Source organism: Squalius cephalus (genome assembly GCF_949319135.1).
Source record: "Squalius cephalus genome assembly, chromosome: 8".
NCBI classification, from domain to species: domain Eukaryota; kingdom Metazoa; phylum Chordata; class Actinopteri; order Cypriniformes; family Leuciscidae; genus Squalius; species Squalius cephalus.
Genome location: NC_137129.1, coordinates 31,712,000 through 31,739,827, shown reverse-complemented (window position 1 = coordinate 31,739,827; position 27,828 = coordinate 31,712,000). Strand labels below are relative to the sequence as shown.

At 38.6% G+C, this 27,828-nt stretch overlaps 2 protein-coding genes across 2 annotated transcripts in view; one reads left to right on the top strand and one right to left on the bottom strand.

Moving 5' to 3' along the window:
• Positions 1-27,612, bottom strand: part of nfatc1 (nuclear factor of activated T cells 1) — a 39,492-nt gene extending 11,880 nt beyond the window's left edge. Inside the window, exons 1-8 of the mRNA XM_079878942.1 lie at positions 27,231-27,612; positions 23,884-24,913; positions 23,598-23,757; positions 17,706-17,908; positions 16,176-16,348; positions 15,346-15,486; positions 4,794-4,849; positions 1,984-2,116 (exon numbers count right to left, since the gene is read on the bottom strand). Coding sequence (XP_079735068.1) covers positions 1,984-2,116; positions 4,794-4,849; positions 15,346-15,486; positions 16,176-16,348; positions 17,706-17,908; positions 23,598-23,757; positions 23,884-24,913; positions 27,231-27,249 — 1,915 coding nt within the window. The 5' untranslated portion in view covers positions 27,250-27,612. The remainder of the gene's footprint in view (positions 1-1,983; positions 2,117-4,793; positions 4,850-15,345; positions 15,487-16,175; positions 16,349-17,705; positions 17,909-23,597; positions 23,758-23,883; positions 24,914-27,230) is intronic.
• LOC307162827 (riboflavin transporter 2-like) overlaps positions 1-27,828 on the top strand; it is a 285,939-nt gene that overhangs the window by 39,787 nt on the left and 218,324 nt on the right. The window lies entirely within an intron of this gene.

Sequence of the window (27,828 nt, the reverse complement as noted above, 5' to 3'; positions counted from 1 at the left end):
TTTTGCTCAGTTTATCTTCAAATTTGAATCTTTCTCTTTCAGGAAAAAAGCTCCAAAATATAAATGATCTATTTTTGCCCAATCAGATGCTCTCTGGAATCAGAATGCCCCTCCCCCAACACCATCTTCATCTGACTAGCAAACTGCAAATCATGACTGTTATGTAAATATAAGCCTGTCTGTTTCAAAATGAAATGCATAACTGCAGGGAATACCACTATACTTCAGCAATTTCACAAAGTCATCCATGTCTTTTTGTTCTGAACATCCATTTCTTTGTAAGCATTAAACAACCTGACAATATAACTACAACTAAAAACGACCGTTTCTTGGTGTATATGATTCTGGTGAACAGATGTTGAGCTACTGGGGAGAATTCATCTGTTGTTGACAAACTCTTCATCCACATGACGTTACATTTTTCACCTTTTAACTTCTGGCTGCATTTCTCAACAGACTGTCAGCAGCAGTTTATTTTTCTTCGTCGATGAGACATCCCTCACACAAACATGCCTCCACAGAAGCCCTGAAGTTTTAGTTTGCATTCTGTCAACAATACAGAGAAAAGGGGAAACTCTCTGTGCCGCCCATACCGACCGCAGTTTTAAAATAGAGCCTAGACACCTATTTTAAGCTCTAAAAGGGGAAATGAGGCTTCTAGCACATGACTATACAGGCAGGCAGATATCTGTCACTCTGTCTCATGTTACCACCAAAAGCCATCTTAGATGATTCAGATTTTTGTAACAATTACCACTGAAGCTTATAGACTTATGATACTAATGAGTCATTCTGTGTTAATATGAAATCAAATACACAGGCTCAGGGTTATAATTTGCTCTTTAAAATAGATTGAGATAAATAGTCGCTAAATCTTCCATCTGAATGATCAGAATAAAAAGTGTTATCTTAACACTTAATATATTCCATATATTAAAATGTAATAATAATAATACATACACATTTTATATATATATATATATATATATAAAACAGTAGTCTGCAACAGTTTTGCAAAACAATTAAACACTGTTCCAATAAACTATAAAACAAAATGCATAAAGTACATTTTAGGTACATAAATTAAAATGATATGTACAAGTATATGACTCTACACATCAATAATAGTTATCTAAAAAAAGATTCACTTCTATGCGCAGTTAAAAAATATAAATAAATAAATAAATAAATAAATAATGAACAATATAATAATAATAAAAGTAATTATTTCAGGGGTTCTTGGTCTTGACCTGAAGACTTCTGCCTTAAAAGGAAGCTTAACTTTAGGAAAATGTTCTATCGTTCCTCCCACATTAAAATGTATGAAGTATAATTAAAATGTATATGACTTGAACATCAATAATAATTATTTAAAAAAATAATTACTAATAAAATAGTTAAATAGTACTAATTGCTAAAATAAAAAAAAGTTAAAAATAATGATTATTTTAGGGGTCTTTGGTCTGAAAACCTCTGCTCTAAAAGGCAGATATTAATAAAATGTCCTGGACAGATTCCCTGCATCATCTTTACAGCGTCCAGTCTAAAAAAAAAGACAGTACTGCAGTGTGAGTGGGACGGCCTACAGTTGCAGTGCCCACACTTCAGGAGACAGGGCTGGGACAAGCTGGGTCTGACTCAAGCCTTTGAACCACCCACTGGTTACGCACACTGGGCCTGAGGGAATTAGCGGTGGTTAGGACTTTTCAGAAGTCAAGTCATTTTTTTTATTTCACCTGGCAACCAGTCTGGATTTGAATAATAGCATTCACATACTGGACCCCACCCTGTCACTGCCCTTCCACTGCTCCCAGAGCAGGTATGGAAAAGAACAAATTTTATGGAAATGCTTTTAACAAAGAAAAAACTAGCCACAATTCCATCCACTAAACAAGGCTTCAGAATTACTTCTGAATTAATTCAGTCACAGATTGGAAAAAGAAGCGTGCGTGAATTAAAGGGGAAAGAGGCGATTTTTTTTACCGTTTGTGGGCAGGTATGTGAAACGCTGGTACTGGCTTCTCTTCCGTTTGCCATTGCACACGTAGAAATTCACTTGAACTGGGTTGGATATTCTTTGGTTCCGATATGATGGGACTTCCACAAGCAAAGCCACCTGAAATGCAATATATGAACATGATTTCAGTCAGCTGATGTTGCAGTGTCGGGCTGGGTTTGACGCTCAAAAAAACACTTTTTGATAATACTACAAAGCCACTGTCTGGGTTGCTTCTAAATCTCTTGAATATTAAGCAGGGGAAAAAAATGAAGTATTTTAACACCACCTACAATCAGTTGGAATGGTTTCATCAGACATTTTAATGAAAAAACAAACTATTCTAGATATCAAAAACCTTAACAACTCCATCTCCGTTATTCAACCTCACACCATGTGCAGCGTCCAACAGCCGCACACGCATCCAGCGATTGTGGCTTTGTGAGCTCGGGGCAGATGAGGTTCAGACAGCCCAAACTGCATGCAGCAGACGGTGTTATTTTTGCGCTTCTCACCCTGAATGAGAGAGTGTCCGGGGACTCCGTCCAGACAGTTTATTTCCCCTGCGCGTCTCCCCTCTCTGTCTCCAGACACCACTGAACTTTTGACCACTGAGCCGTCTGCGATTATAACTACAGTATGAGAAAGGTGTTGGGAGTGTCAAACTGTCTATCTCCCCCCAACCTCTTTTCCTCCACCCTGAGATGAACCCTGTGTGGCTGAGAAGAAATTGATGGTAGTGCTGTACAGTAGCCAGAGAGGAAGTCATCAGTCTTCTTGCAGGTTTTAGAACCATGTGCAGGTGAGCTCCCAGACTATTTATATTAGCACATCGCCTTAGCCGCAGAGCAATGCCAGACCAAGCACAATGTGTTTGAGGGAATTTCATCTATTAGTCTGATCTGCAGCTGTGCTCGGGATCCTTGGCCTGCAGCGAACTCCAACTCTACTTTGTAAAAATTCAGATTTACTTCAGTAAAAATGTCATTGGCAACCCATTTTACTTTTGTAATGTGAGGTATTTCTGAGAGAAAAACATATTCAGTGAAAAATTTAGGTCATTTGGCGGCCTAATTTTGGTTACGCCTCCAAGGAGTAATTTTCTATGAAGGTAAAAGTCATTGAGAAAGAATCTCTAAAACTGTTTGTCAAGATGAAATTTCAAAAAACATGTTTCAAAAAGGTAATAAAATCTCATAATGGTGTCATACATTTTCTTTCTTTAGCTTAAAACACACACATACTAGTGATCAAAAGTTTGGGGTCGGAATGTTTTTTTTTGTTTTTTTTAAATTAGAATGATTTCTGAAGGATCATGTGACACTGAATACTGGAGTAATGATGCAGAAAATTCAAACTTTCAATTGGTAGTATACATCCAAGAGGAAACAAAATATCAAAAATGGATGGTGGAAACTGGTGATTACATATTAGAATTGAGACAATTTGCAAAAATTATATGATACTATAGTTATTTGGCTGTCCTTATTGAACATACAGTGTTACTTATTTACAAGATCTGAGGGGAAAAGAAATGTCATGAACAACTTGAACAGTCATGAGCTTGTACCTAATGACTGAAAAGTCAAGCACCGCCCCTTATTTACAAACACCAAATTATAGAAACTATTTCAAATGTTTGTGTTTATATGAAAAAGTAAATGTAACATTAAAGAAAATCTTGCTTTGTGAAAAGACAAACCAACCCCAAAACGTTCCAAAAACTGACAGCATAGCAAAATAAAAGAGCCATGTGGTTTAGACTGTGTGAGAAAATGGCTCACATTAAATAAATATACATATACACACACAGCCGGGAAGGGAGGGGAAGAAATCAAAGGCGTCCTTGTAAAAAAATGGTCTAATACATTAATGCTCCATTCAAACAGATGGTCTCCATTCACTCGCTAAGCATTGAAACCAGGCGTGGAGGCTCTCATAAAGTTATGAACCAAGAGACACCAGACAAAGGCTAGCTTTCAGGGAGCTTTTGGCTCCGGAAGGGAAGAAACAAACATCAATTCATCCTAAAAAAAAAAATTTGACAGCCATAGTCCTCTCTTCATTTTATTATGAACACATGAGCTCAGACAGAAGCTACTAAAATTTTGCCATAAATTTGAAGGAATTTTAGCTAGCTCATTTTTTTGATAGCGGGACCCAAAATCGCACTTGAAAGTTCTGCCGAGAAGCAATTAAAGAGTCACTACGCAATTATACATTCTCTTTACGAGAATCTACAAATAAAATGGTAAATAGCTGGTGCGTTTTCTCTTTAATGCTTTGATTAAAACATTCTGTCACATTCCAGAGCATGTCTATGTTTCTTATCTGGACAACACTGACAGTAAAGACCTTTAGAATGGGTTTTATCCAACAGTCTGAGCTCTATGGACAGACATGTGCTACCTAACAAGTGTGTGTGGTGAGGGGAGCAGGTGCAGTGTTCACACACAAACACAGTCTAATCCCAGAGTCTAAACTGTGGTCCCTGAGCTCTCGCAGAAAGAATCTTCCATAGAGAAAACAAGGAGCAGGTTTGCGTGTGCGAGTGTTGTGTGTGTTTCCTCACGAGACAAGAGAGTAGGGATCCACACATACATTATATCCGCTTTACACACCAAAAAACAACCTGTTTACCTCAAACACAACAATACAACAAACATTTCTTAGTTTTAAACAAGTTTTGTTATACAATAATTTATACAGTTATATCATTTTATTCATAACATTCTCAAGATTTCATCTTGCTGCCTTTTTTTAAGTGTAAAAAAGTTGAGTAAAATGCAAGACTTACAGATTTAAAGGATTCTCTGTTGACTTTGGCCTCCATTTCCCAAATGTGATGGCCATCTGTAAAAAATAAATAAAAAAGAGCTGCAATTTATAGCATGTTATTAACATTCACCTCACATATGTGAAGGAATACACCACAATTCAGAATAGATGATACATTTTGATATTAAAATCAACATATTATCACACTGTGATGGAAGTCTGATCAAAGCAAAAAAAAATAATTTATCACCAGTTACAGTAGATACAGTAACTTTTTCCACACACATATGGTTGTATTTTATAATAAATAATAAATGAACCATATAACCATGCATAGTTAGTATAAATACATAAATAAATAAATAGATTTTAGAGGGATGAAAAAGAGCTTATATTAAATGTATTTGTTGTTGAATTTTTGGTGCAAAGCAGTTTCACTTAAAATGTCAATATGTAATATGGCTAATACTAACAGAATATGTTCCCATAGTTTTCCTATTCAGTCTCTCAAAACATATTTGGTAACACTTTACTTAAAGTTTTTATACATAATGCATTATAAAAGTATTTGTAATTCATTAATCATGCTAGTTTGTAATGCATCGTATAATGCATTGTATGTTCTCATGAATAATTGTAACCACAGTTATAATACATTATATGACTTACCTATTCACTGAACACACCTTTAGAAAGTATAATGCATTAAAACACATAACAACCCACCAATTTCAAATATAGCCTTTTAACTTTGGTTACAATTATCTTTAAAAGGATATAATGCATTATAACATGCATTCTGAATACTTTTATAATGTATTATATATAAAGGCTTTAAGTAAAGTGTTACCATAGGTGTTACCATATATATAGATATAGATATATATTTATTTTTTGCTTATGAAAGAAAATATGATTTTGGTATTGTGTTGAGTCACCACTGGACATCTGGGTCCTGAGGCAAGACCAATTGAGACCCGTTTCCGTAGACAACATCAGTACAACATAAAAGAAGCAGAAATCCCAAAAGTCTATACGAGAGCAATCGCTATACTGCAGTCAGCCTTGAGATTACATCATGTCCTGTCTGCCTCTGACCCGCTCGGGCAGATGGGGGGCTGATGCAATCCTAATGATCTTACCATAGCCAAGAAGTGTGTGCGTGTGACGTGCTTTTGCTATGGAGGGACCAGTCGCTTACATCAGCCCCTTGTGGAATCTCGCAACTCATGACAAATAGTGTCTGAAGGGTCCAATAAAAGGCCTGGTAAACTCTGCTTCAGATAATGAGCAACGGCTGTTTGGCTAAAGAGCGTGAGGCGCGCTTACGCGTCACAGACTCTCATCTGTCCTTTCTCTCAATCTCCAATCTCTCCTCATTAAAAAAAGTTTTATTTAACTATTTTCAGCCTCCGGTTTTTTGATGCAAACAGGCTTTCCCACACAAACGTTTGGGAACAAAAGACATATTAAGGTCTCGTTTGCTATTTTTAGTTAAGACATCACTGAAAAGACGTTTTTACTTAGACCGTAAAAACAGGAGAAAACCGCAGGGTAGTTTGGTCACAGCAGCGACCCGCTAGGGCAAACCACAGACGCACACACGAAAACAAAGCATCATTGTGTCTAAGAAAGATTAAAAGTAAAGAAAGAAAGCAGAAGAAAGGAAATTCGTCGAATATTATCTAGAACAATAGACAACGCATCTTTTTAAACTTTCCATTGGCTTGTCTGCAGTCATATTTTTACATAATTGCATATTGCTATCATACATTTCACATTGATGATGCTCATGGGTTTAAACAGAATGCGGTGGAAAAGACTGTATTGGTTTTCCATGATAATTTTCTATGACAAATATGCTCCAGGAGACCCTGAAGACTGTATTCCTAGACATTGAGTGCTTTATTTACACCGCTGAGAAAGATCAAATGTATTGTTCTCACCTCAGTGAAGTATTTATAAGAGGTCTCAGGCTTCAAGTCAGACAAATTGCTTGTCGAGCTTTAAGACAAATGACTTGTCAAGTTCTCATAACGTTACTCAACAGCATATGCAAGGAATGGGTAATCCAGCGTCAGATTTAGAGGAGCGCTAACAATACTGTAGTAACGTCTGATTGCAATGAATCTGGCATCGGGGGAAATTTTCCATTGGAGGTTCTCAAACTATTCCAGACATATTATTCAGACTTTAAAGATGGAATGCTGAGACTATTTTGATTGCATTTTAAAAGAAAGCTTAGTTTTCGTGGGCAGACAGTGAGGGCACCCCTGGCTAGTCGCGCTGTGGTCTGTGATGTGGTAGAACGGTCTGTCATTACTGCTGGAAGGTAATGCGATGCTAGAGGGAACCTCCATTGCCACTGTCTCCTTCTCTTTCTCTTTTGCTCCTGCTCTTTTTCAGATCAGTTTCATGAAGTTACCAACTATATTATGGTTAAATTCGTCTATCTACAGCAATGTTACTCCACATCAAAGTGGCACATATACAGTTCACACAGACTTTATGATTCTAAGACATATACACTACTTGTAAGAAATGACAAAATAAGAAAGATGAACTGAAATTGTGTTTCCAAAAAAATAAACAGAAAATTACTCGAGAGCGCCAAATTGACCAAAATTACTGTCTGTCTCCATCAGTGATACTATTTCACCCCTAATACAAACTCTTGTATATGACATCACCACTTGGATGGGGCCCCGAATTATGGAGATCTGCGGTACACCAGCATAATGTCATACTGTCCTTTTATTTTCACATCTCGACTCTAGACTTTCCTCTCAACCTCAGTTCTTTTGGTGGTCTGCAAGAAACAACCATTTTGGAAAAACATTTATGTGCAAATTAAAGTTTATATAAGTTGTGCTAGATACTGTATGCAAGAAATTGTCTAAACAGCAACAGTATTGTTTAAAAAAACTGTACAAACAATTATAATGATATTACAATGTTAATACTTTTATTATGAATAACAATACTAAAATAATATGTAGTATTATTTATAATTATACATTTTATATATGAAAAAAACAAAATTGTAATATTCAGTAATATTTTTTGCATAATTATTCAGCAACTTTTGCATACAATATATAGCATGCATTATATTTGCACATTGTTCGGCAAGATGTGTAATATCTGATTAACTAAAGAAATACTTTAATCAACTGATTCATTAATTTCAATTTATTTAAATGAGTAAATCTCTCTTTATTGGCCCTGTCCCAAATGGCACCCACTCGCGGTCTTCCTACGAGACGCAACACCACTTTGACTGTTAGGAAGAAGGCTGCTGCGGAGCTTGCTTCAGTGCGGACTCGACAAAAGTGTGCATCGTGAGCCTTGCCTTGACCACGCCATATCAGACTACTTGCTCAGAGAGAAGCATACAAGACCATTACTGATAAAAATCCTGAACTACTTTACTTAAGAGCCAAGGTCAACATGACATATTTCAAATACCAAACTTTAACAAGATTTTACATGTGGTATTTGTATGTATAAAACCTTGTATGTGCTAGGATTTAACAGAGGCGTGCCAGGGGTGTTGCTATGCAATCGCTGATTTGGTTTTCAGCAGGGTTGCTAGAGTGGTTGATTACTGATCCAAGTCAAAAAAGCCCATCCCAAGTCTCTATGATATTCTGGTCCCTAGATAGAACATTTTTTGTCCACCAGGTGAAAAAAGTCTGATTGCTTAGAAACCCACAGGATTCACAATGATCTACACGTCGAAGTTTAATACTTAAAGGGAAAGTTCACACAAACATGAAACTTGTGTCATCATTTACACACCCTAATGTCGTTCCAAACCTATATTTTATAGATATTATGAAGAGTTATGCAGGGCCTATGATTAACTTTAGAAGAGTCCAAAACAACACTGGACACCACTGGACTTTCACAGAATGAACTACCCTCTTTTATGTTCCACAGCAGAAAGTCATATAGGTTTGGAACGACATGAGGGCGAGTAAATCATGATTTTTAGGTGAACTATCCCTTTAAGTATTAGGTCTTAGCAAATACCTCTAAAAGAGCCGAATACTACTCAAAAGCTAACTTGTGGAGCCAAGTTTCTGGATCAGTTTGCCCTTGTCAAACTCCCCCTAAGCCCAGTTCAGAATCAAAAGCACTGTTGTGTTGTTGATTAGGGAGGGCCACAAAAAAGAAATCTTAGTGCCCCAGGCGGTCGGGGTAGTAGGCAGTCAGGGAGATGGGTGGTGGTAGTGCGCGTCCAAAAGCCTCCCTCAGACTGTTGTACTGTAAACACACACAGATGCGGCAATGCAGACCTGCTCGCCACAGCGTTGTGAATAGACTCCCTTGTCCTCCTGCAGCGGAGAGCGACTCCCCCCTCCTCCTCTGGGCAAAAGGGATCAGCGTATGGCACGAGAGAGAAAGGGGAGCTTAGGCTGGGATGACCCTAATTGCAGATGCTCAAGCAAGCCAGTTTTCCAGAACGTGCTAATGAACAGCAGCTGTGGAGTCTTCAGGCGAGTAGCGCTGCTCTTCTATGCCACGTTAAAACGCTAAAATGTGCTTGAAAAATATTCATTTTCATTGCGTTTAAATGAAAAACAATAAAAGCCATCAAATTCTGCCAGGCCATTGTTGTGGATGGTCTCTTTATAAATGTATAATATAATTTTTTTTGTTGCTCCTTAATGAGGAGACAATGCAGGGATTCCCTGAGGCTTGCGACCACGATTGGTTTGTTTGTGAGAGTGCGCCATTGTTGCCGAGGGTTGTTGAGGACGAGCCAAACCTCAAGGCTCCTTCACACGGAGGTTATTGTTCTGAAGTGTGAAAGGCGGACACCCACATGAGATTTTCATTCACGAAGCTTCTCCAGAACAAACTCATCTCACACAGAAGACCCATAGAAACGACTTGCAACTAACAACATTATTAGTAATGTTTGTGAAGGCAAACAGCACTATTACAATTGCTAATATGGAAGGTTGGGGATTTGAAAAACTCCTTAGATTTTTGCCAGGTGGATGATGGTAAAACAAAACTTGTTACATCAAATGACAGAATTCCAAAAAAAAAATTCCGTGTGCTTTGATAAAGATACTATGACTATGCGGGCTCCACCAAAGTGTGTATCGAGGCCTATGATGGTATTAGTTACATGAACTTGATTATACACCCATTAGTACCAAATAGTTTGAAAACTAGTATTGTCCCATACACAAAAGAAATATATTTGAAATATATTTTCAGTATATATTTTGGAATATATGCAAATATTTGAAATTGGCCCAATAAATATATTTCACACTTAACATCATATATTTTTGTTATATTTCAGAATATATTTCAATGCATTTTTTTCTGTATGGGTCTGCAAAAGTGTCAAAAATATATGTGGCATATATTCCAAATACACTGAAATATATTCTAAACAGATGGACACAAAGATTCAAAGTGGATTTTAAAAGACTGTCGCAAATTTTAATTATTTAGTCGCATTTGTGACCGTTTTAGTAGAAATCTGGAGTTACCGGGAACCAACTCTTGAGTCTTGACCAATAATTCAAATTAGTTCACTTGTGCAACACAAAATTGGGTGATGCATTTAAAATGTGAATAAACTACCATCTGCCTGTTTGATTAAGCACCAAGTATTTGGTATAGAAGGTTTCTATGGACAAAAGCTGAGAACAATATTCACCTGAGCTGTCTGGAACCACCCATGAGTGCAGACTGATCTACTTCAAATAACTGTTCTAATGAAGACTGACTCATTCACACACACAGGTCTATACCTGGATAACTTAATCTAATTGGTAAGAATAATAAGCTCCAGGTCAAAGCATTGGCCATGCAACCTCTGAAGACATTATCATATGCACTCACACACCAATGCACAAAGAAAGAGGGGAAAAAGAATTTTAAGTGGTTTTGCAGCTGAGCAGGCAGTGAAGTCCAGTGAGTCCAGATGTGAAAACGCTCCTCTCTCATGAGGGAGTTTCTTTGTGTCTGCCTCTTTCTTTCTCTCTTTTTTTGCCCTCTATTTTCCCTTCTGTTAGGAATCCCCACTGTTCCGTAACACACCCACACACACATATTAACTGTAACACATCAGGGCCAAGCACACATACACAAACACATAGCCCATTTCCAGTCAATGGAAAAATTTTGATTTGCAAAGGAACCACCATAGATCACATCCCTGGCCAGTGTCAAATAAAGATAACAAAAACATCGTTAAGTTCTGTTGTTACGAATTTGCATACAAAGTCAACAAGCCGCTCCACCACTGACAACGTGAGCTCTCCAACACTATTAACCTGATATGTATCAGAGGATGCCAACTTGAAGAACTTTAAAGTTGAGCAATTCTTCTCTCTCCCTCTTCCTCTCTGTCTACGTCTACAGAGAAAGAAAAGGAGATGTCTTATCTTTAGTCATCAGCGTGTGCCAAAATGAAGACTTCTCTGAGGTGTCTGATTATGTCTAGACTAGACACTGAACTCAAATTAGTAACATACACATATTAATCACGGATGACTCTGATGTGGATGGTGCCCAGATCATTTCAGCAGACACATTTATACAAAGAGTCTTGCAGTACACTTATGCACTGAAGTATCAATGACGAGAGATAAGGAGCTGAGCAGTTACTGCATTAAAGACTTCATTAATCTTGAAATTCTATTCTATTCTATTCTATTCTATTCTATTCTATTCTATTCTATTCTATTCTATTCTATTCTATTCTATTCTATTCTGTGGCCTTTTATTTTACATTTAGCAAGTGCCTACCTTCCTACCTTATCTTCCTACCTACCCATCCATCCATCCATCCATCCATCCATCCATCCATCCATCTATCTATCTATCTATCTATCTATCTATCTATCTATCTATCTATCTATCTATCTATCTATCTATCTATCTATCTATCTATCTATCTATCTACCCATTCATCATCCATCTACCTGTCTATCTATCTGTCTACAGTTTAAGCAATGCCCTTGCAATCACCCATAACTCCATGCAAGCAATCTAGCAACTGCCAAGCAGTTAAAGCAGAACATCCTGGAAACCCCATAGCTTTCCTTAAAATCTCTCTTCAAACTGCATTAATCAAATTAAATAAATCCTAAATATCTACTCTACTCTAATACTTCTTCAATAGTGTATTACCAATCAGTTTAAAAAAAAAAAATCCCTAAACTTGTTTCTTTCTCTCAGTCTCACTATTTTTCCTCTCCTTTTGCATATTAATTATACTGTCTATGAGTTTCCATTTAAAAGACGCTCCAAGCACAGATGGGAAAAGAGTCTATGAAGTCACGTTGCAGCTGAGAGGAAGCAATGGTCAGAAAGAGGGAGAGAGAGACAGAGGGATTCCCTGTGTGTGAGTCATTGTAGGAGCCCCCTCTTTACTCATAACAAAAACAACCCTTTCCTTCGAGATTGAACCCACAGAGACAGACTGCACAGCGCTACAGACCGCAGATTAATTTCAACACCTTTTCATTGTCAGTTATGATGTTGATCAACAAAAATATTAGTCTAATATGCTTTAAAGGAATTGTCCACCCTACAAATTTTAATTCTGTCATCATTTATTCACCCTCATGTCGTTCCAAACCAGTATGACTTTCTTTCTTCCATGGAACATGTAAATCGTTTTAGTATATCTTGGCCACTATTCTATATTTTGTTCCGTTCCTCACACTATTGTATGGCTTCAAAAGACTTTAAATATATTACACAAGTTGGACCATTCCAATGGCTTATATTTCATTTTGGATCCTCATACAATTGCATTATATGGATATTTTCTCCAGAAATGTCCTTTTGTGTCTCAAGTAAGAAAGAGGTACAGGTTTGGAAAAATATGAGGGTGAGTAAATAATAACAGAATTTTATGGGTGACCTATTCCTTTAAAAATGATGAAACAACAACTAATTTTAATTTAATATCGTTTAACCAATGAAGAAATCCTATTTAAAAATTTAAACAGAGGCTGAAACGCCTCTTTCCCTTCCTAAAAAAACTGAATGTTCCCCAGTTTTAAAGAAGCCAAAGTTTTATAGATGATGGTAAATGCAAATACAGGGGAATACATTATAAGGCAATGAGTCAGGAGCATGTGACCGAGCTCATGAAAAATGATAATGGAAAAGTTTTGTCTTTAGAAAACTGGACAGAGAAAGAGAGAAAGAGAGAAAGAGAGAGAGAGAGAGAGAGAGAGAGAGAGAGAGAGAGAGAGAGAGAGAGAGAGAGAGAGAGAGAGAGAGAGAGAGAGAGAGAGAGAGAGAGAGAGATTGATTGTTGGCTCTTGATGCCAATGGTGGGCTGGCTCAGGGGTGTTTCCATGTGAGGAGTGCCCAAGAATCCTCAGCAGATGCCAGACACGGGGAAACCCTTCTCAAAAACAAGAGCACACACCCTTCTGTCGGCAAGCACACACATGCCCTCCCTATCTCACTCTCTCCTTTACACAAACACCTACGCAAATATGTGCACAAACCAAAAATGTCTCTGGGTTTGACAGCATGTTATTGATGCTGTAACTTAAACAAATGTTCATTCATTAGTAAATCCACAACAACCTTTATCCATCCATCCATCCATCTATTATATAAAAATTATATAAGAATAAATACATATAAATTAGTGGCTATTAGAATACAAAGAGGTTCAATATCATTTTACAACTACAACACATTTCAGCAGCTTCATTTCATTTCAGTTCCCCTCTTCACAGGTAAAACAATGAAGCCATTTCCTTCAGCTTTGTGTTACGGATCCCCAAATATCCAGAGTGTTTACATTACTCGGCCTTGCCCTTGTCTGCACCTCCTCTCTTTTTTTTTCTTCCATTTTTTTTTTTTTTTTTGACACACTCATCAAGGAAATGACTGTTTGTAAATCTCAGGTATCAACAGTCAAGGGCTACTGCTTCTATTTTCCATATGGAAAAAGAGAGAGAGAGAGAGATCTGAATAAAGACAGACAAAAAAAATCAAAACAAACGCCCAGACACAAGGGACAGACTGCACACTCTCTCTATTTGGGCTCCATTCCTGGGCAGCACAGGCAATGGAAAGTTCTGGAAATGTAAATCTGTTGGGTTAAAAATACAGCGCATTAATGTGCTCCACATGTGGCACTCTGGCATAGGGAGCGATATTTTGACGGGGAAGAAGGAGGGATAGAGAGAGTGGTAGGAGGGTTTTTCTATCTGGAGAAAGCAACCACATACATACACACTACTGAACGACAACTAACTACTACTGCTGACAGTAGTTTAAGGACAAAGCAGGACTTTTCCACATATACTAGACAGCTTCTAGGGGCCCGTCACAGGATAAAAGCTCTTATGAGTAAACATTGACCCCCATGACTATAACAGAGAGATAAACTACCGCATCAAGCCCAGGGAGGCAGATATTCATATTGGATCCTTTTACTTCCACTGGACTATGGACTGGAACTGATTTAATTGATCAATATAACTGAAATGTGTTTGTTTGCGCAGCGCATCACAATATTGGCTAAACCAATGGGATAATTTTGGGAGGGGATTAAGTGTTCATTCAAACATTGACAAACAGGTTTTGGAAAACACTCTGGATATTTGGCGATCCGTAACACAAAGCTGAAGGAAATGGCCTCATTGTTTTACCTGTGAAGAGGGGAACTGAAAATAAAATGAAGCTGCTGAAATGTGTTATAGTTGTAGAGTGATTTTGAACCTCTCTGTATTCTAATAGTCAGTCATTTAAATGTATTTATATGTATTTATATATTAGATAGATAGATACTTAACTAACTTTAAATGTAGTTAAGCAGTCCCTCATTCCACACAGTTTGCTTACTGTCCGTCCTATACAGTATGCAAGATTAGTATCCATCCCGAATCATGGTGCGTTGAAAACAGCATGCCAAATGTGGCCATATGACACCCACACATGCTTTTTGGCCAAATATTGTCCAGATCCCCTTGCACTATGCAAGAGGATTGGTTTGCAATGGATCGAAACATAATATCTTTATAGTAATAGACCAGGCCCATACAGAATCTGTTTTTGTTTTTTGGGGGAAAATCTGCTAAATTAATTTATATATGGTAAAATGTGATGTGTTAAATGGAATTAAGTGTACTAGACATGCATTGGTAACTAAAAGCATAATCAATAAGCAAACATTTTTCAATAACATGCAAGGGGTGGGAGATATACTTTGCAAATGATGCAGAGATTCCTTGTGGGCCTAATTATAAACCAATGCTCATTTACAGGTTTACATCATGCTCAAAACTATGTTATTTACCATCGTCAGCACCTTACGTATTTCCTTGTACATATGGGAAGTATGTGAATTGGGATTCAGCCTGTCCCTACAGCTTTATCTTCAGAAACCTCCCAACAGTGAGGCCACTCACACACACACACACACACACACACACACACACACACACACACACACACACACACACACACACACACACACACACACACACACACACACACACACACACACACACACACACACACACACACACACACGCACACACCCCTCCAAGTGTGTTCCCTACCTTGTGCTCTCTCCACAAACACCACCTTGGAGTCGGGTTGGAAGTTGTGCCCGCTGAGAAGCATCTGTTCCCCCCCTGAGGCGGCACAGCTTTCCATGCTCTGTTTATCCACGAGGGGCAGCTCCTGTGCCGAGCGCTGGGCTGCAAGAAGGACAAAGAGACAGAAAGAAAGTGAGAAAAGAGATGTAAATGTGCAAAATCATTCAAAACTCTACATATATATACAGCTGTACTTTCTACAATGGTAGGGTAAAGAGCTAAATCTCAGTAAAACTCTAAATATCTCGTGCTCAACAAGGTTGCATTAATTTGATCACAAACACAGTTAAAACTATAATATTGTGAAAATGTAATTTATTCTTATGATGGCAAAGCTGAATTTTACATCAGAAATAGGATGCTCTGTTTCCTTAATTGAATATGTTGATTTGGTCAAGAAACATTTCTTATTATCAGTGTTGAAAACCATTTTGTGGACACTGTGATCATTCAGAAATTGTACATCTGACAGGCCTCTTCCATATGATTTATATGTCTTTCATACATGTTCTGCCATTAACTTGGGAATAATCCAGAAATCAATCACATTTTATGAGCTGAGCTCATTTTCTAATGATATTTCTTATTTACCTCAAAGCAATTGATCGATCTGGGGGGGGGGTGTCTAATTTATATAATGAGCAAAATCTGTCTTTGATTTATTGATTCAATCCATCTAATTACAGCATTCTTGTCAGTAGAGGATAGCGCTAGCAAGATCATGGGTTTGAAAAGAAAAAAAGACAAATGCACAAAAATAAGATTTAGTGAGATTTAGTGGCATGACTCACAGCACTCAATGGGGTTAGATGCCACCTGTAAGGACACCATCCTGCCATTAGGTTGGTTGATGTGGACACGGAACACCATCCTCACACGCGTGTTCTTCCGTCCGATGTCTGTCTCGCCCTTCCGGAGCTCGATGTCTGAGTTACGCAGCTTGAGAATTCCAGCGCAGTCGATTCTGTGGCACAGTAAGAACGTTAATGTTTGAGGAATAGACTCAACAAATCCTTTCAGAAGTACAAAAATGTGTGGTTAATATCGTTAGACAGTTGTTTAATAAACATTTTTTCGGAACAGAGTAAACGTTTAATTTATTGCCTGAATTTTTTTTATTACCACTTCTGCCAAAATTATGCCTGGCTCTTATTCTGCACTGCATAAATACATGCCCTCTCTCTCTCTCTCTCTCTCTCTCTCTCTCTCTCTCTCTCTCTCTCTCTCTCTCTCTCTCCTCTCTCTCTCTCTCTCCTCTCTCTCTCTCTCTCTCTCTCGTCCCTTCCAATTTCTGCTCCTGACATGGCAGAGATGTTGTTAAAAATACATAAAAAGTTTACTTTCTCCATTAAACGTACAAATCCTCCAACTAGACCAGAAAGCCAAAGTGTGTAAATACTTGCTTTAAAGCCTTTTCAAGTTTAGAATCTCATTGAAGAAACATGTAGAGCCCTTTATTTAAGATTCATCTGTGAGTAATAATGTTAAAGCTTACTTTTTGACAAAAAAAAAAAATTCTGAAAAACTGGAGAAACAATCACAGAGTATGAGTGATCTGTCAACACAGTACATATACTAGAACATCAGATATTACCATTCCCATGTTTACGTGGTGAGGACGAGGACACTGTGTTCTAGTTGTCATCCTGATTTTTTTGTTGAATAACATTCGTCATTCCTTTCTCAAAAAAAACATGCTTTAAAAAGTGTGAAGCCCGTGTTGAGTTTCCAGTACTATGCGTCCAAACCAAACTCTATATACAAGGCACAAAATATAATTCTCTTTTTAAAATTGTTTAAACTGCACTGAAACATGGGGCATAACCATTTTTTGGCTTTACTACAGAAACGTGGCAAAGAGGGAACGCTACTCAGAAGGCTCTGAAACAGGATCCAGAGGGGTGTGTGGTTTTTTTTTTTGTATAAGTTAAGTGTTACATCCATTATAGAGTGAAGAGAAAATGCTGAGCTAGTAAGACCGCTACCGCCTGGCTTGCAGAACAGACCCCAGCGCGCCATTACAGGCACCACGCGACCAGAGGCCTCCTGTAACACGAGCCCTGGAGCTCATACAAGGGAAACCCACAGCGCTGGGACTCTGTCGAAAGCGTGCGCGCACAAAAACACACTTCTGCTAAGCAACTGCCTTCACAACAGGGGAATTGGCGGTAAAACTGAGGGTTTTTTCAGTGTTGTTTATTGCAGGAAATATGCACAGGATGCATGTGGATATACAGAATTATGTGGTACAAACATTTCCCTCACCGGGCTTTTCTGTGTTTTTTTCTTTTTCTTAGCATCTTTCTGAGAAATATACTCACATGGCCCTCATGTTGCTCTCGGGCAGGAGAGGAATCTCAAGAACTTTGGTGTTGGACTGCATGACCTCGTGGCTTGGTGTGGACACGGTCTTCCCGGTTATACGGTGGACCTGGTAGAAGGCGTGAGGCCGGAGAAGACGGTCGTCTGCCGTCCCAATGAACAGCTGTAGGGTCAAAGGCTCACTCTCCATGTAGCCGTGAAGCTGAAAGATACAAATATGAATTTAGTGGTGTAACCCATTTCTAGCTCAAAGCAGTTTCTAGTTCAATGTGAACAAACTGATGTATGACATGACACAATTAGGTTGCAGAATCAATCCCAGAAGATATTTTATGTTTGATGTAAAGTGGGATTTTAGACAAATGAGATTTCAAAGTGGGCGTGGCTACCCAGCATGACCCTGCATAAATAGAAACTGAATAATACACAAAATAACCTGCTGTAAAAAAAAAATTTTTTTTTAACTTTTAATTGCCTGGTTAGGACATTAATCACTTCCATGCTCTAATTAACATGTGATGCTTCATTTTGTCACTTTATTTTTATGTATTTGGCATTGTGGCAGGTAGCCCCGCCCACATTAAAATCTCATTAGACCAAAAAACGGATTTGTAAGATTTTTAAGCAATTAATACTTTTATTCAACAGGAGTTCATTAAATTGATAAAAAGCGACAGTAAAGACACTTATAAAGTTACAAAAGGTTTCTATTTCAGATCAATACTTTTCTTCTAAACTTAATTTTATCCTGAAAAAAAGGTTTCCACAAAAAATATTAAGCAGCACAACATTGATTATAACATTTTAACATTGATAATAATATGAAATGTTTCTTCAGCACCAAATCAGCATATTAGAATGATATCTGAAGGATCATGTGACACTGAAGACTAATTTAAAATATATTAAAATAGAAACAATCACTTGAAATTGTAATAATATTACACAATATTATTTGTACTGTATTTTTGATCAAATAATAGCAGCCATAAGAGGTTTCTTTGAGGATAAGAGGAGAAGAGATTTCTTTGAAAAACAAAAAAAAAATCTTATAAAACTAAAACTTTTGAATGGCAGAGTATATTGTTTAGCAAATATATTGTATACTAAGAGAGACTGATTTTAGAAGCTGAAAAAAGTTCTACAAGGAAAACCACAAAAAAGTTTAAAAAAAAAAAAGAAAGAAAAATGGACATAAATATGAAGTAAGACTTTAAATTTGAAGATTTATATTTAAAGCTCAAGCACATTGGGTCTAAGCTGCTGATGTATGGAGATCCTCAAAGAGGGTGGTCAGCATCTGTGGTGAAAGTCTGGACCAGTCTGTATATTTATTTAAGTAGATATGTTTGAGCCTGGTATTTGTGTTTATTCAGGCAGAAGGGAGTGCACAGGCCAGAAAGACAGAGGCCAGAGAGATCCCACTCCCAGAACCCTCCCCTCACTTCAGTACATTATCACCCACTAGAGGAATGCCAAAACTCTATCCGCCCATGGCACGGAGTTCAGAGCCGTATGTCCACACCTCCAAGTGCTGTGGGTCAGTTCTCACCCACTCAAGCTCTCAACCTCCGTGGCACATCTGCGGGAAACAGTTTGAGGAAAAAAAAGTAGATCTACAACGCCGGCTCCGTTGAAGAGTTACTGGCCACATCCAGTGAGCAAATTCTTACTGGAAAAGGTTATGTCTCATGTGATATTGAGCAAGACCAACTGTTCTTCTCATTGAACTCATTCACTAACAGTGCATATGCCTGTATTTGGCACATTAAAACACTGAAAACCTTCATTCATACATTCACTGATTCATACATATAAGTTGACACATTTTTTTTCTAAATTGAAGGTCAAATTTAGAACCAACTAAAACCCACATCCACACAAAAAAAAGTAAAAAAAAATAAATAATTTGCAGACTCCTGTGGCTATATTTGCACAAATCTTCTAAAAAAAATACCTTGCAAAATTAAGATAATTAGAAGAAAAAATCTGAAGATAAAATATAAAAGTAGTATCAATTATAAGGATCCTAAAAGGCAACAATGAAAAATATTATTTAAAATATTTTTTTAAATATTTTTTGAAGTGTGATATATTCATTTAACTACATTAACCATAACAAAATTATATGCAGCCAATATATATTGAATATATTTTATGATTACATAAAAAATAAAAAATACATTTTCATAAATCCCAATAATGGTAAGCAAAAAATCAGTTTGCGTAATAAGGGGCAGGAATAAAGATCTGAGAAACTTTGACAAGGGCCAAACTCTTATGGCAAGGCGACTGGGTCAGACTATCTCTGAAATGGCAGCAGTGGTAAGATTTTACCAACAGTCGTCTGAGGAGGGACAAACCATAAACCAGTGACAGGGTGTCGGGCACCCAAGGCTCATTGATGCACAAGGGCAATGATGGCCATCTCAACTGGTCTGAGCCAACAGAAGGTCTACTGTGGCACAAGTCACACAAAATTGTAATAATGGTTATGGGACGAATATGTCACAACACACAGTGCATCGCTGTGTATGGCTAAGACCAATCAGAGCGCATATGATGACCCCAGTCCAGCATCGAAAGTGCCTATAATGGGCACACAAGAGTCAGAACTGGATCCTGGAGCAGGGGAACCTGTGCGCCATTTACCTGGGGAAGTGATGGCACCAGGAGGCACTGTGGGACAACAAGAAGCCAGTGGAGAGAGTATGATGCTCTGGGCAATGTTCTGCTGGGAAACCCTGGGTCCAGCCATGAACGTTGAACATTGTTGCAGACCGGGTACACCCTTGGCAATGGTGTTCTCTGGTAGAAGTGGCCTCTTTCAGCGGGATAATGCACCCTGCCACACTGCACACATTGTTCAGGAATGGTTTGAGGAACATGATGAATAGTTCAAGGTGTTGCCTTGTCCTCCAAATTCACCAGATCTCAATCAAATTGGGCATCTGTGGGATGTGCTGGACCAAAAAGTTCAATCCACGGTGGGTCCACCTCGCAACCTGCAGGACTTGAAGGATCTGCTGCTAACATCAGATACCACAGGACACCTTTAGGGGTCTTGTAGAGTCCATGTCTCGGCGGGTCTTGGCAGCACGCAACAGCATATTAGGCAGGTGTTCATAATGTTTTGGCTCATCTCTACTGTATGCATAAGCATTTCAATATGAATGGAACCAATCATGAGTAGTCAGGGTCAATCTAAAAATAGTTTATAATTAAGGGTAATATTGAGAGTAAGATCAAATGTATGTCTTTTTGCGCACTTAAGTAAAAACACTTGAGTACGCAATTATTAGTGAATGAGACTCATTACTATGATAAAATAAGCCATAAAAAGACTTAATAGAAATCTACAAATAGTACTCAACAAAAAAGTAATAAAGATCATCACAGTAGGCATACGAGATAAAAACCAGTCTGAATATTAGAAATGTGGAAGCACTGCCCTTACAAAGCAACCTATATTTAGGGATTTCGTCACTTCTTCCAGTTACAGCGGTGATTTTTGTTGACAGAGCTGTTCTTAGAGAAGTTAACTTCCCGAGAGACTAAAGCGCAGACGTGGAAGCACATAGCTGTGGTGCGGCAGGCTTACTTCAGAGGCTACACACTCACGTCTACCGTCAATCCGACGGCACATGTGGTCAAACTGCATACAGGATACAAAAAATCTGAAAGAAACCACCAGGAACCCGAGCAGGGGGGAGAGAGAGAAAGAGAGATGGGGCTCTAGCAGCCTGGGGCCAAAAATCCTGACCATCAGAAACCACCAAACCCCAAGTGGAGAGACAGAAGGAGGGAAGAGGGGAGCTCTAAGACTAAATATGAGGATATAGTGACTCACACAGTAGGCAACACATACAAGTAGGTGCTTAAAATTCAGAAAATATGATTAATTTGTTGAGATCAGGGCCAAAATGAATGGGGGTTGGGAAGCCTGACCCTCCAGTTAAGGCTTGAACCTCTCCAGTCTTAAAAGTATATATCACTTCCACTCACCATTAAAGATTTACATAAAACAAGAATGTTAGAGAAACTGTGGCCACATGTCAATTTGATTTTTATGAGAAGAACTTTCAATTGAAATACTGATTACAGACCAAAAGTACTTTAACAACTCCCCTTAAGGTCACAAAAGAACTTGCACACTGACTGAGATCCTCAGAGGAGGACAACGGTGGTGACAGAGCATGAAGGGAGGTGTACAATAAAAGAAGAACATGTGCAGCTGAGAGTGCTCTCTAATCTGATGGTTTACAGAATGGGACAAGCTTGTTTGAGGCTCCGTCGAACACTCCCCTTCACTTGCCTGCCAGAACTGTAAGCAGCGAAGACTTGACGCCTCCACAAGATGCTGTTGCACATGATGTCAGTGCAGTACGAGGAACTTTAGCTAAACAAAAGGCAGTCTGTGCACTAGGCCGGAAACGGCAATGGATCTGAAAAAAACGTGAGGGTGAGAGGACCTTGTTTTTTCAGACGGGAGTCACACTGAGCCACGTGTTCACAATCATTAGCACCTCGTTATTTTGAATTGAAGAACCCAGCAGCCACAGATGTACTCTGAAATGTTGAGTTCACCTTTAACTGCAATTTTAGTAAATTAAGTGGTCGTGGAGACTGTGGTTCACATACCCCAAGAGTCATGTCCAACCACACTGATGTTTTTCAGATAAAACCATGACTCCTGTCTTTAGGTATTCTGTTATCCATTAGGGAGCATCTGCAACCAACTGGAGCAGTGAATACCCATGATTCAGCTATGAGAGCAAATGAGGTGTGTGACTCACAGATGAGCAGAACGGACTGACACCAAGACACTGCAGTCTTGTGAAATATCAGAAGACCTCAACTCTCACTTCCTGAACTGTCAGCATAACGAACAATATAAGGGTTTAAATCACAGTGTGTCACTATGACTTCAGAGAAAACAAATAAAAGGAAGTTCCCTTACATGAACAAAAACAAAAACAATGAGGGAGTGAAAATATACCATATATACCATAGCACATGGAGAGGATGTTGCAGGATGTTGACTATAAATAAATAGTTAAAAATAAGACCATTCTCTGACAGTTTCCACAATGAATGGCAGCTTTAGTTTTAAAGTGCATATATATACACATATACACACACTACTATTCTAAAGTTTGGGGACAGTAAGATTGTATTAATTGAATAAACAGAAACAGAAATCTTACCATTTTAAATAAATGCTGTTCTTTTGAACATTCTATTAATCAAAGAATCCTGAAAAAATTATTGGTTTCCACAAACATATTAAGCAGCACTACTGTTTACAACATTGATAATAATAATAAATATTTCTTGAGCATCAAATAAGCATATTAAAATGATTTCTAAAGAATCGTGTGGCACTGAAGCCTGGAGTAATGGCTGGAAATTCAGCTTTTCCATTACAGCAATAAATAACATTTTAAAATATATTAAAATAGAAAACCGCTGTTTTAAATTGCAATATTATTTCACGGTATTACTGTTTTTACTGTATTTTTAAATAAATGAATAAATAAATGCAGCCATGGTGAGCATAAGAGACTTCTTTCAAAAGTGTAAACAAATCTTACCCTAAAAACCTTTTATTATTCTATTTTTTTTTTATTTTTTTTTTATTTTCAAATCTATTGTATATAAACATATATATAAAAAAACACAGTTTTGTTTCATGCAGAGATCAACCTAGAAGACTTTGATTTTAATCTAACTAATCAGTTCCTGCATCATCCTAAAAAAAACAATTGAAACATTCCACAGAAGAATGTAAGTTGTGCAGGTTTGGAACAACATGAGGGTGAGTAAATAATGACAGAGTGAACTATGCATTTGAGAGACCCTACTGCTTTTTAGAGATTATGAAGTTATACCTGAACCACTGGATGCCCTCCCGCTAGTGCTTTCACGGCCCCTCTGCTGCCTTCAGTCTCATAATGAGCACGGTGATGGGACTTGGGTTGGACATCAATCTGTAGGCTATACGGCCCTGAACTGGAAGGCAACTGCCAATCAAGAGCAGGCAACGATGGACTTCAAGAATTAGAGTGAGAGAGTCCAATAAGAAGGCGAAGAGAGAGAGAGAGAACTTTGGTTAGCACAGACAAAAGAGCAAACTACTTGTTCATGAATATGAAAGAATTTTTATATGCAACCAACCTGATGTAAGGCTTCGGCTTGGACCAGTATGGGTGTTGGGGTACATCCAAGAAACCACTACAGTAGGTCTCTTTTTTGAAGGGCAGGCGTGCTGAGAAGTCATCCTGGCAAAGCTCCAGGGATCCTGTCTCCTCTCCACCTGGTTCTACTTTCAGGTTCATCGAGGCACTGTGCTCCAGACTGGTCTTGCGGGACTTCAAAGGGATCCCCTCCCCAATATCTGTTAATCCATCTGTGGTGAGGGCATTAATGGCGGCGACAATGGCAGAGTTGGTGTATTGATTGGTGTTGGCGAGCCAGGTGTCCTCAGTCACACTGAGACGGGGTGAAGTTTGTGGCGATGGCCCCGGGGATTGATTCGGCGAGTACGGATGGTACTTCTGCGAGTGGACGCCATTAAAGCTGTACTTCCGTTTACCGCCACAAGGAGAATTTGGTCGAGAGCCTCTGGTGCCAATCCAGTTGTCGTCTGTGATACTGGCACGGGGAGAACCGGAGGGTGAATGGCGCGGAGAAGCCCCGAGGGTGCAGGACTGCAGCGATGAGGAACCTTTCGGGGAGACGCATGGAGACTGCCAGGGCGAGTTCTGCGGCGAGTTGTCGTAGTTGTACGAGAAGCCCGATTCGTATGACGATGCATCTGAATGGCAGCTACGAGAAGACACGCTGCTTGCCGGGCTGAGACAGGTGGGATCACGATAACCGTCGATACTTGGCAATGTTAATGTCACTATGGAATTGACTCGCTTGGCCACGGGAACGCTGTTCTCCTCTACCTCATCCTCGGGGAACTGCCCGTAAGCCGTTATCTCAATGCGTGGACTCTCCAATGTGGGAGCTCCATTGGACCGGGGGCCGGATGTTTGGAAGTAGCCCACCGAGCTCATGTCATCTTGAGGGGAGAATGAGGATGGCTGACTGATAGATATTGACAATGAAGGGCTTGTCTGGAGATTGTGGTACTGGGAAGATGGGCAGGGGTTGCTCAGAGGAAGTGAAATGCTGGTGTTTTGGCTGTAACCGTAGGCATCTGTAAGGTGCAATCAGAATTTCATGAGGTACTGCAACAAAAAATGAGCTACAGAGATAAAAGAGCATAGGTGCAGAACATTTCTTAAAGAATGTGTGCATAAAGCTGCTGTGTGAATATTTTAAGGAGACTGCTGCTTTTACAATCATCCACCTCTAATAAATAGCTTTTTATTTTTTATGAACTGCCATTTGATTCGTATAAAATGGTGGCATTATAAAAAGACACTCTACTCTTTATTAGTAATAGCTGTGAGTCAAAAAAACGTTAGTGGTTAAAAGCCACAACCTCTGCAGAGGAAGCAAGGTGAGTGATACACAAATACCAGGCCAAAAATAACAAAGTGTTAAAAATATCTTCCAGAGGACAAAACCAGACGGAAAACCAATACCCATAAGCAATCTTTGTCGAAAAACAGGGGCAAACATTTGCTTCAATGCAATGTATATATTGAGATTAGAGAACAACACAACATTTGAAGTGCAACATGACTAACAGAAGATGTCTTGACTAGAAAAAAAATTATCGAATACTTAGTGCTTTCTGGAGAGTACAAGTACAAGATGAATCATTTACCACTTTAGCAATTTTAGAACTCTTTCAGCTTATCGAAAAACATTTTAACATTTAAAAAAAACATTAGTAATAAGTCATCTGGCCTATTCAAGTTTTTTAAGCGGGTACATCTAACCCATTAAGACATATTTTTACTGATAACAGAATTTTTTTGAATGTATTTTATTTGTGTGTACTCAGTGCAAAAAGGGGAAAAAAATGCAGTTGAGTTGAGTGAGCCACTGTAGTCAGTCAGTCCAACCTGGTGGAAATATATGTAATGTAAGTTAGCCCAAACTGGCGCACAGTCACTACTGGCTCTGCTTGCAATAAAATTTGCAACGATTTCTCGCTACTTTAGAGGACGATTAAAAACACGGATACTTGAAAATGTGACCACAGCGCAACAAAGCACCCTGGATACTGATAGCATGCTAATGTATCCCTAATGTATGTATCGTTTTTGAATCAAGTTAACAACTACATATTAGATTTTTGTAAGCAAGCCGTAAGTATACACCATGTGATTCTGATAGCTTAAAAATAAATAAAAGTACTAAATTACTGAATACTAAAAGTACATTAGTAACCCTGCTGAAATAAAACACCTTAAATAAGCTTAAGCAGGTTTCCTAGTCTCCCAGCCTTGTTATGATGGTCTGTTGGCTGGATTTAAAGTGGTTTTAGGCACTTTTCAGCAGGTCAGGTTTGAAGACCAGCTTGTAGACCAGCTAAACAACCTTCGAGACCATCTTAAACCAGTTAGGACCAGGAAACCATCTTAAAGCTGGTTTAAGTTACTATTGTTTTTCAGGCAAAAATATGCTAACTGGTTTTGTTTTAGTAGAGCTGTCATTATGAACTATAATCTAGGTTATCTTGCGAAATGCACATTTGCTGCAAAGAGAGGGATGCAAAAACCCACAATCTAAATAACGTCCCTGCTTATTCATCTTCGCCCGGCCCACCACTCCCTTCTGCAGTCTCTTAAACTAAGGAAAACTCATTCAGTCCATTGACTGAATAAGAAATAACTTCAATTTCACCAAACTGATCACAGGTTGAGCTGTAACCACCAATAACCATTCAGAAATGAGCTACTGGGATGAAATACATCATCAAATCATACATGGGGAGGGTTGTAACAACTTTCCAAAGTCCTAATGGACACACAAAGATTGCACAGAACTTAGACAATATAGGTTTAGAAATGTTATCCTATTTCTGTACTTGTTTTTTGTATTTTATTTGCTATAAATATAACTTGGGGTAGTGATAAGATATGCTATAATAATTAGAACTAGTAAAAAAAAAATCAGCGTTACCTACCCCTCCTACTGTTACAACTCACCTCTTTAGTGAGGTTGTTTACAACAGCAGTCTTTGTATTTGACATTCATTTACACCGTTTAGGAACATGCTGTAGATTTCTAAATGACTTTAATTTGTAGCAGACAGATATGGGAACGTTATATCTAAGTTGGAGAGCCATGGCATAATACGACATTGCGTTAGAGACGTTGAAACCAACTGTGTTACAACATTCCCCAGTCTCCCTTAGTAACAGATAATGGTGAGTGGACGATAGCAGTCGTAGATTTTTTTTCAGTCACTACAGGTAAACTCATAAGCAAACGTGCATTCATTATTATGACGGTTCGATAACATAAGGCTAATATTATCGACCTAATAATGATACAGAAACCCGTTCGAGTGAAATACGACAGTGTAAGTACGTGCATTTAATCTTCTTATACGTTACCTTCCTCTGCCGATTTCATGCTTGCGAAGTGAAGAGTGAACTCACACCAAGTTCAACGCACTTTTTCCCAAAACGCACAACAGTGTCCGATCAGCGTGTTATGTCCCAGTATAATGATGACTCCAGATATCTGTGATAAAAATGTTCACTTCTACCTCAATAAAGGTGTATTCCAGTCACGAAAAAACTGTTAGTTATTTGAAAGCTCAATGATTTGATAGACAGCACTTTAAAAGCGCATGCAATAACGACGCAAAAAATGTATTAATCTTATTTTAATTCAGTTTCTATAACTCGTTATATTTTCTATTCTGGACTTGCATGTTAGTTTCCAGGGGTTCTGGTGACGCACTGCTTTGCGATGGAAAGGTCTCTGTATCTATATAAAGCCGGGAAACACCTCCGAGAAGCCCCGCCCCTCCATGGAGTGACGCAGGCACCACGTCTCAAGCTCAACGGCAGATGAAGAGAGGGATTCTCTCCTCACAACATTTCCAGATGTGGAGCCGTTGAAACCAAGGCAAAAGAGACAGCCGTGTGCGCATGCGCAGCTGCTGAAGCGAAGTCCAACTCATTTCAGAGAATCGGTTCTTTCGAA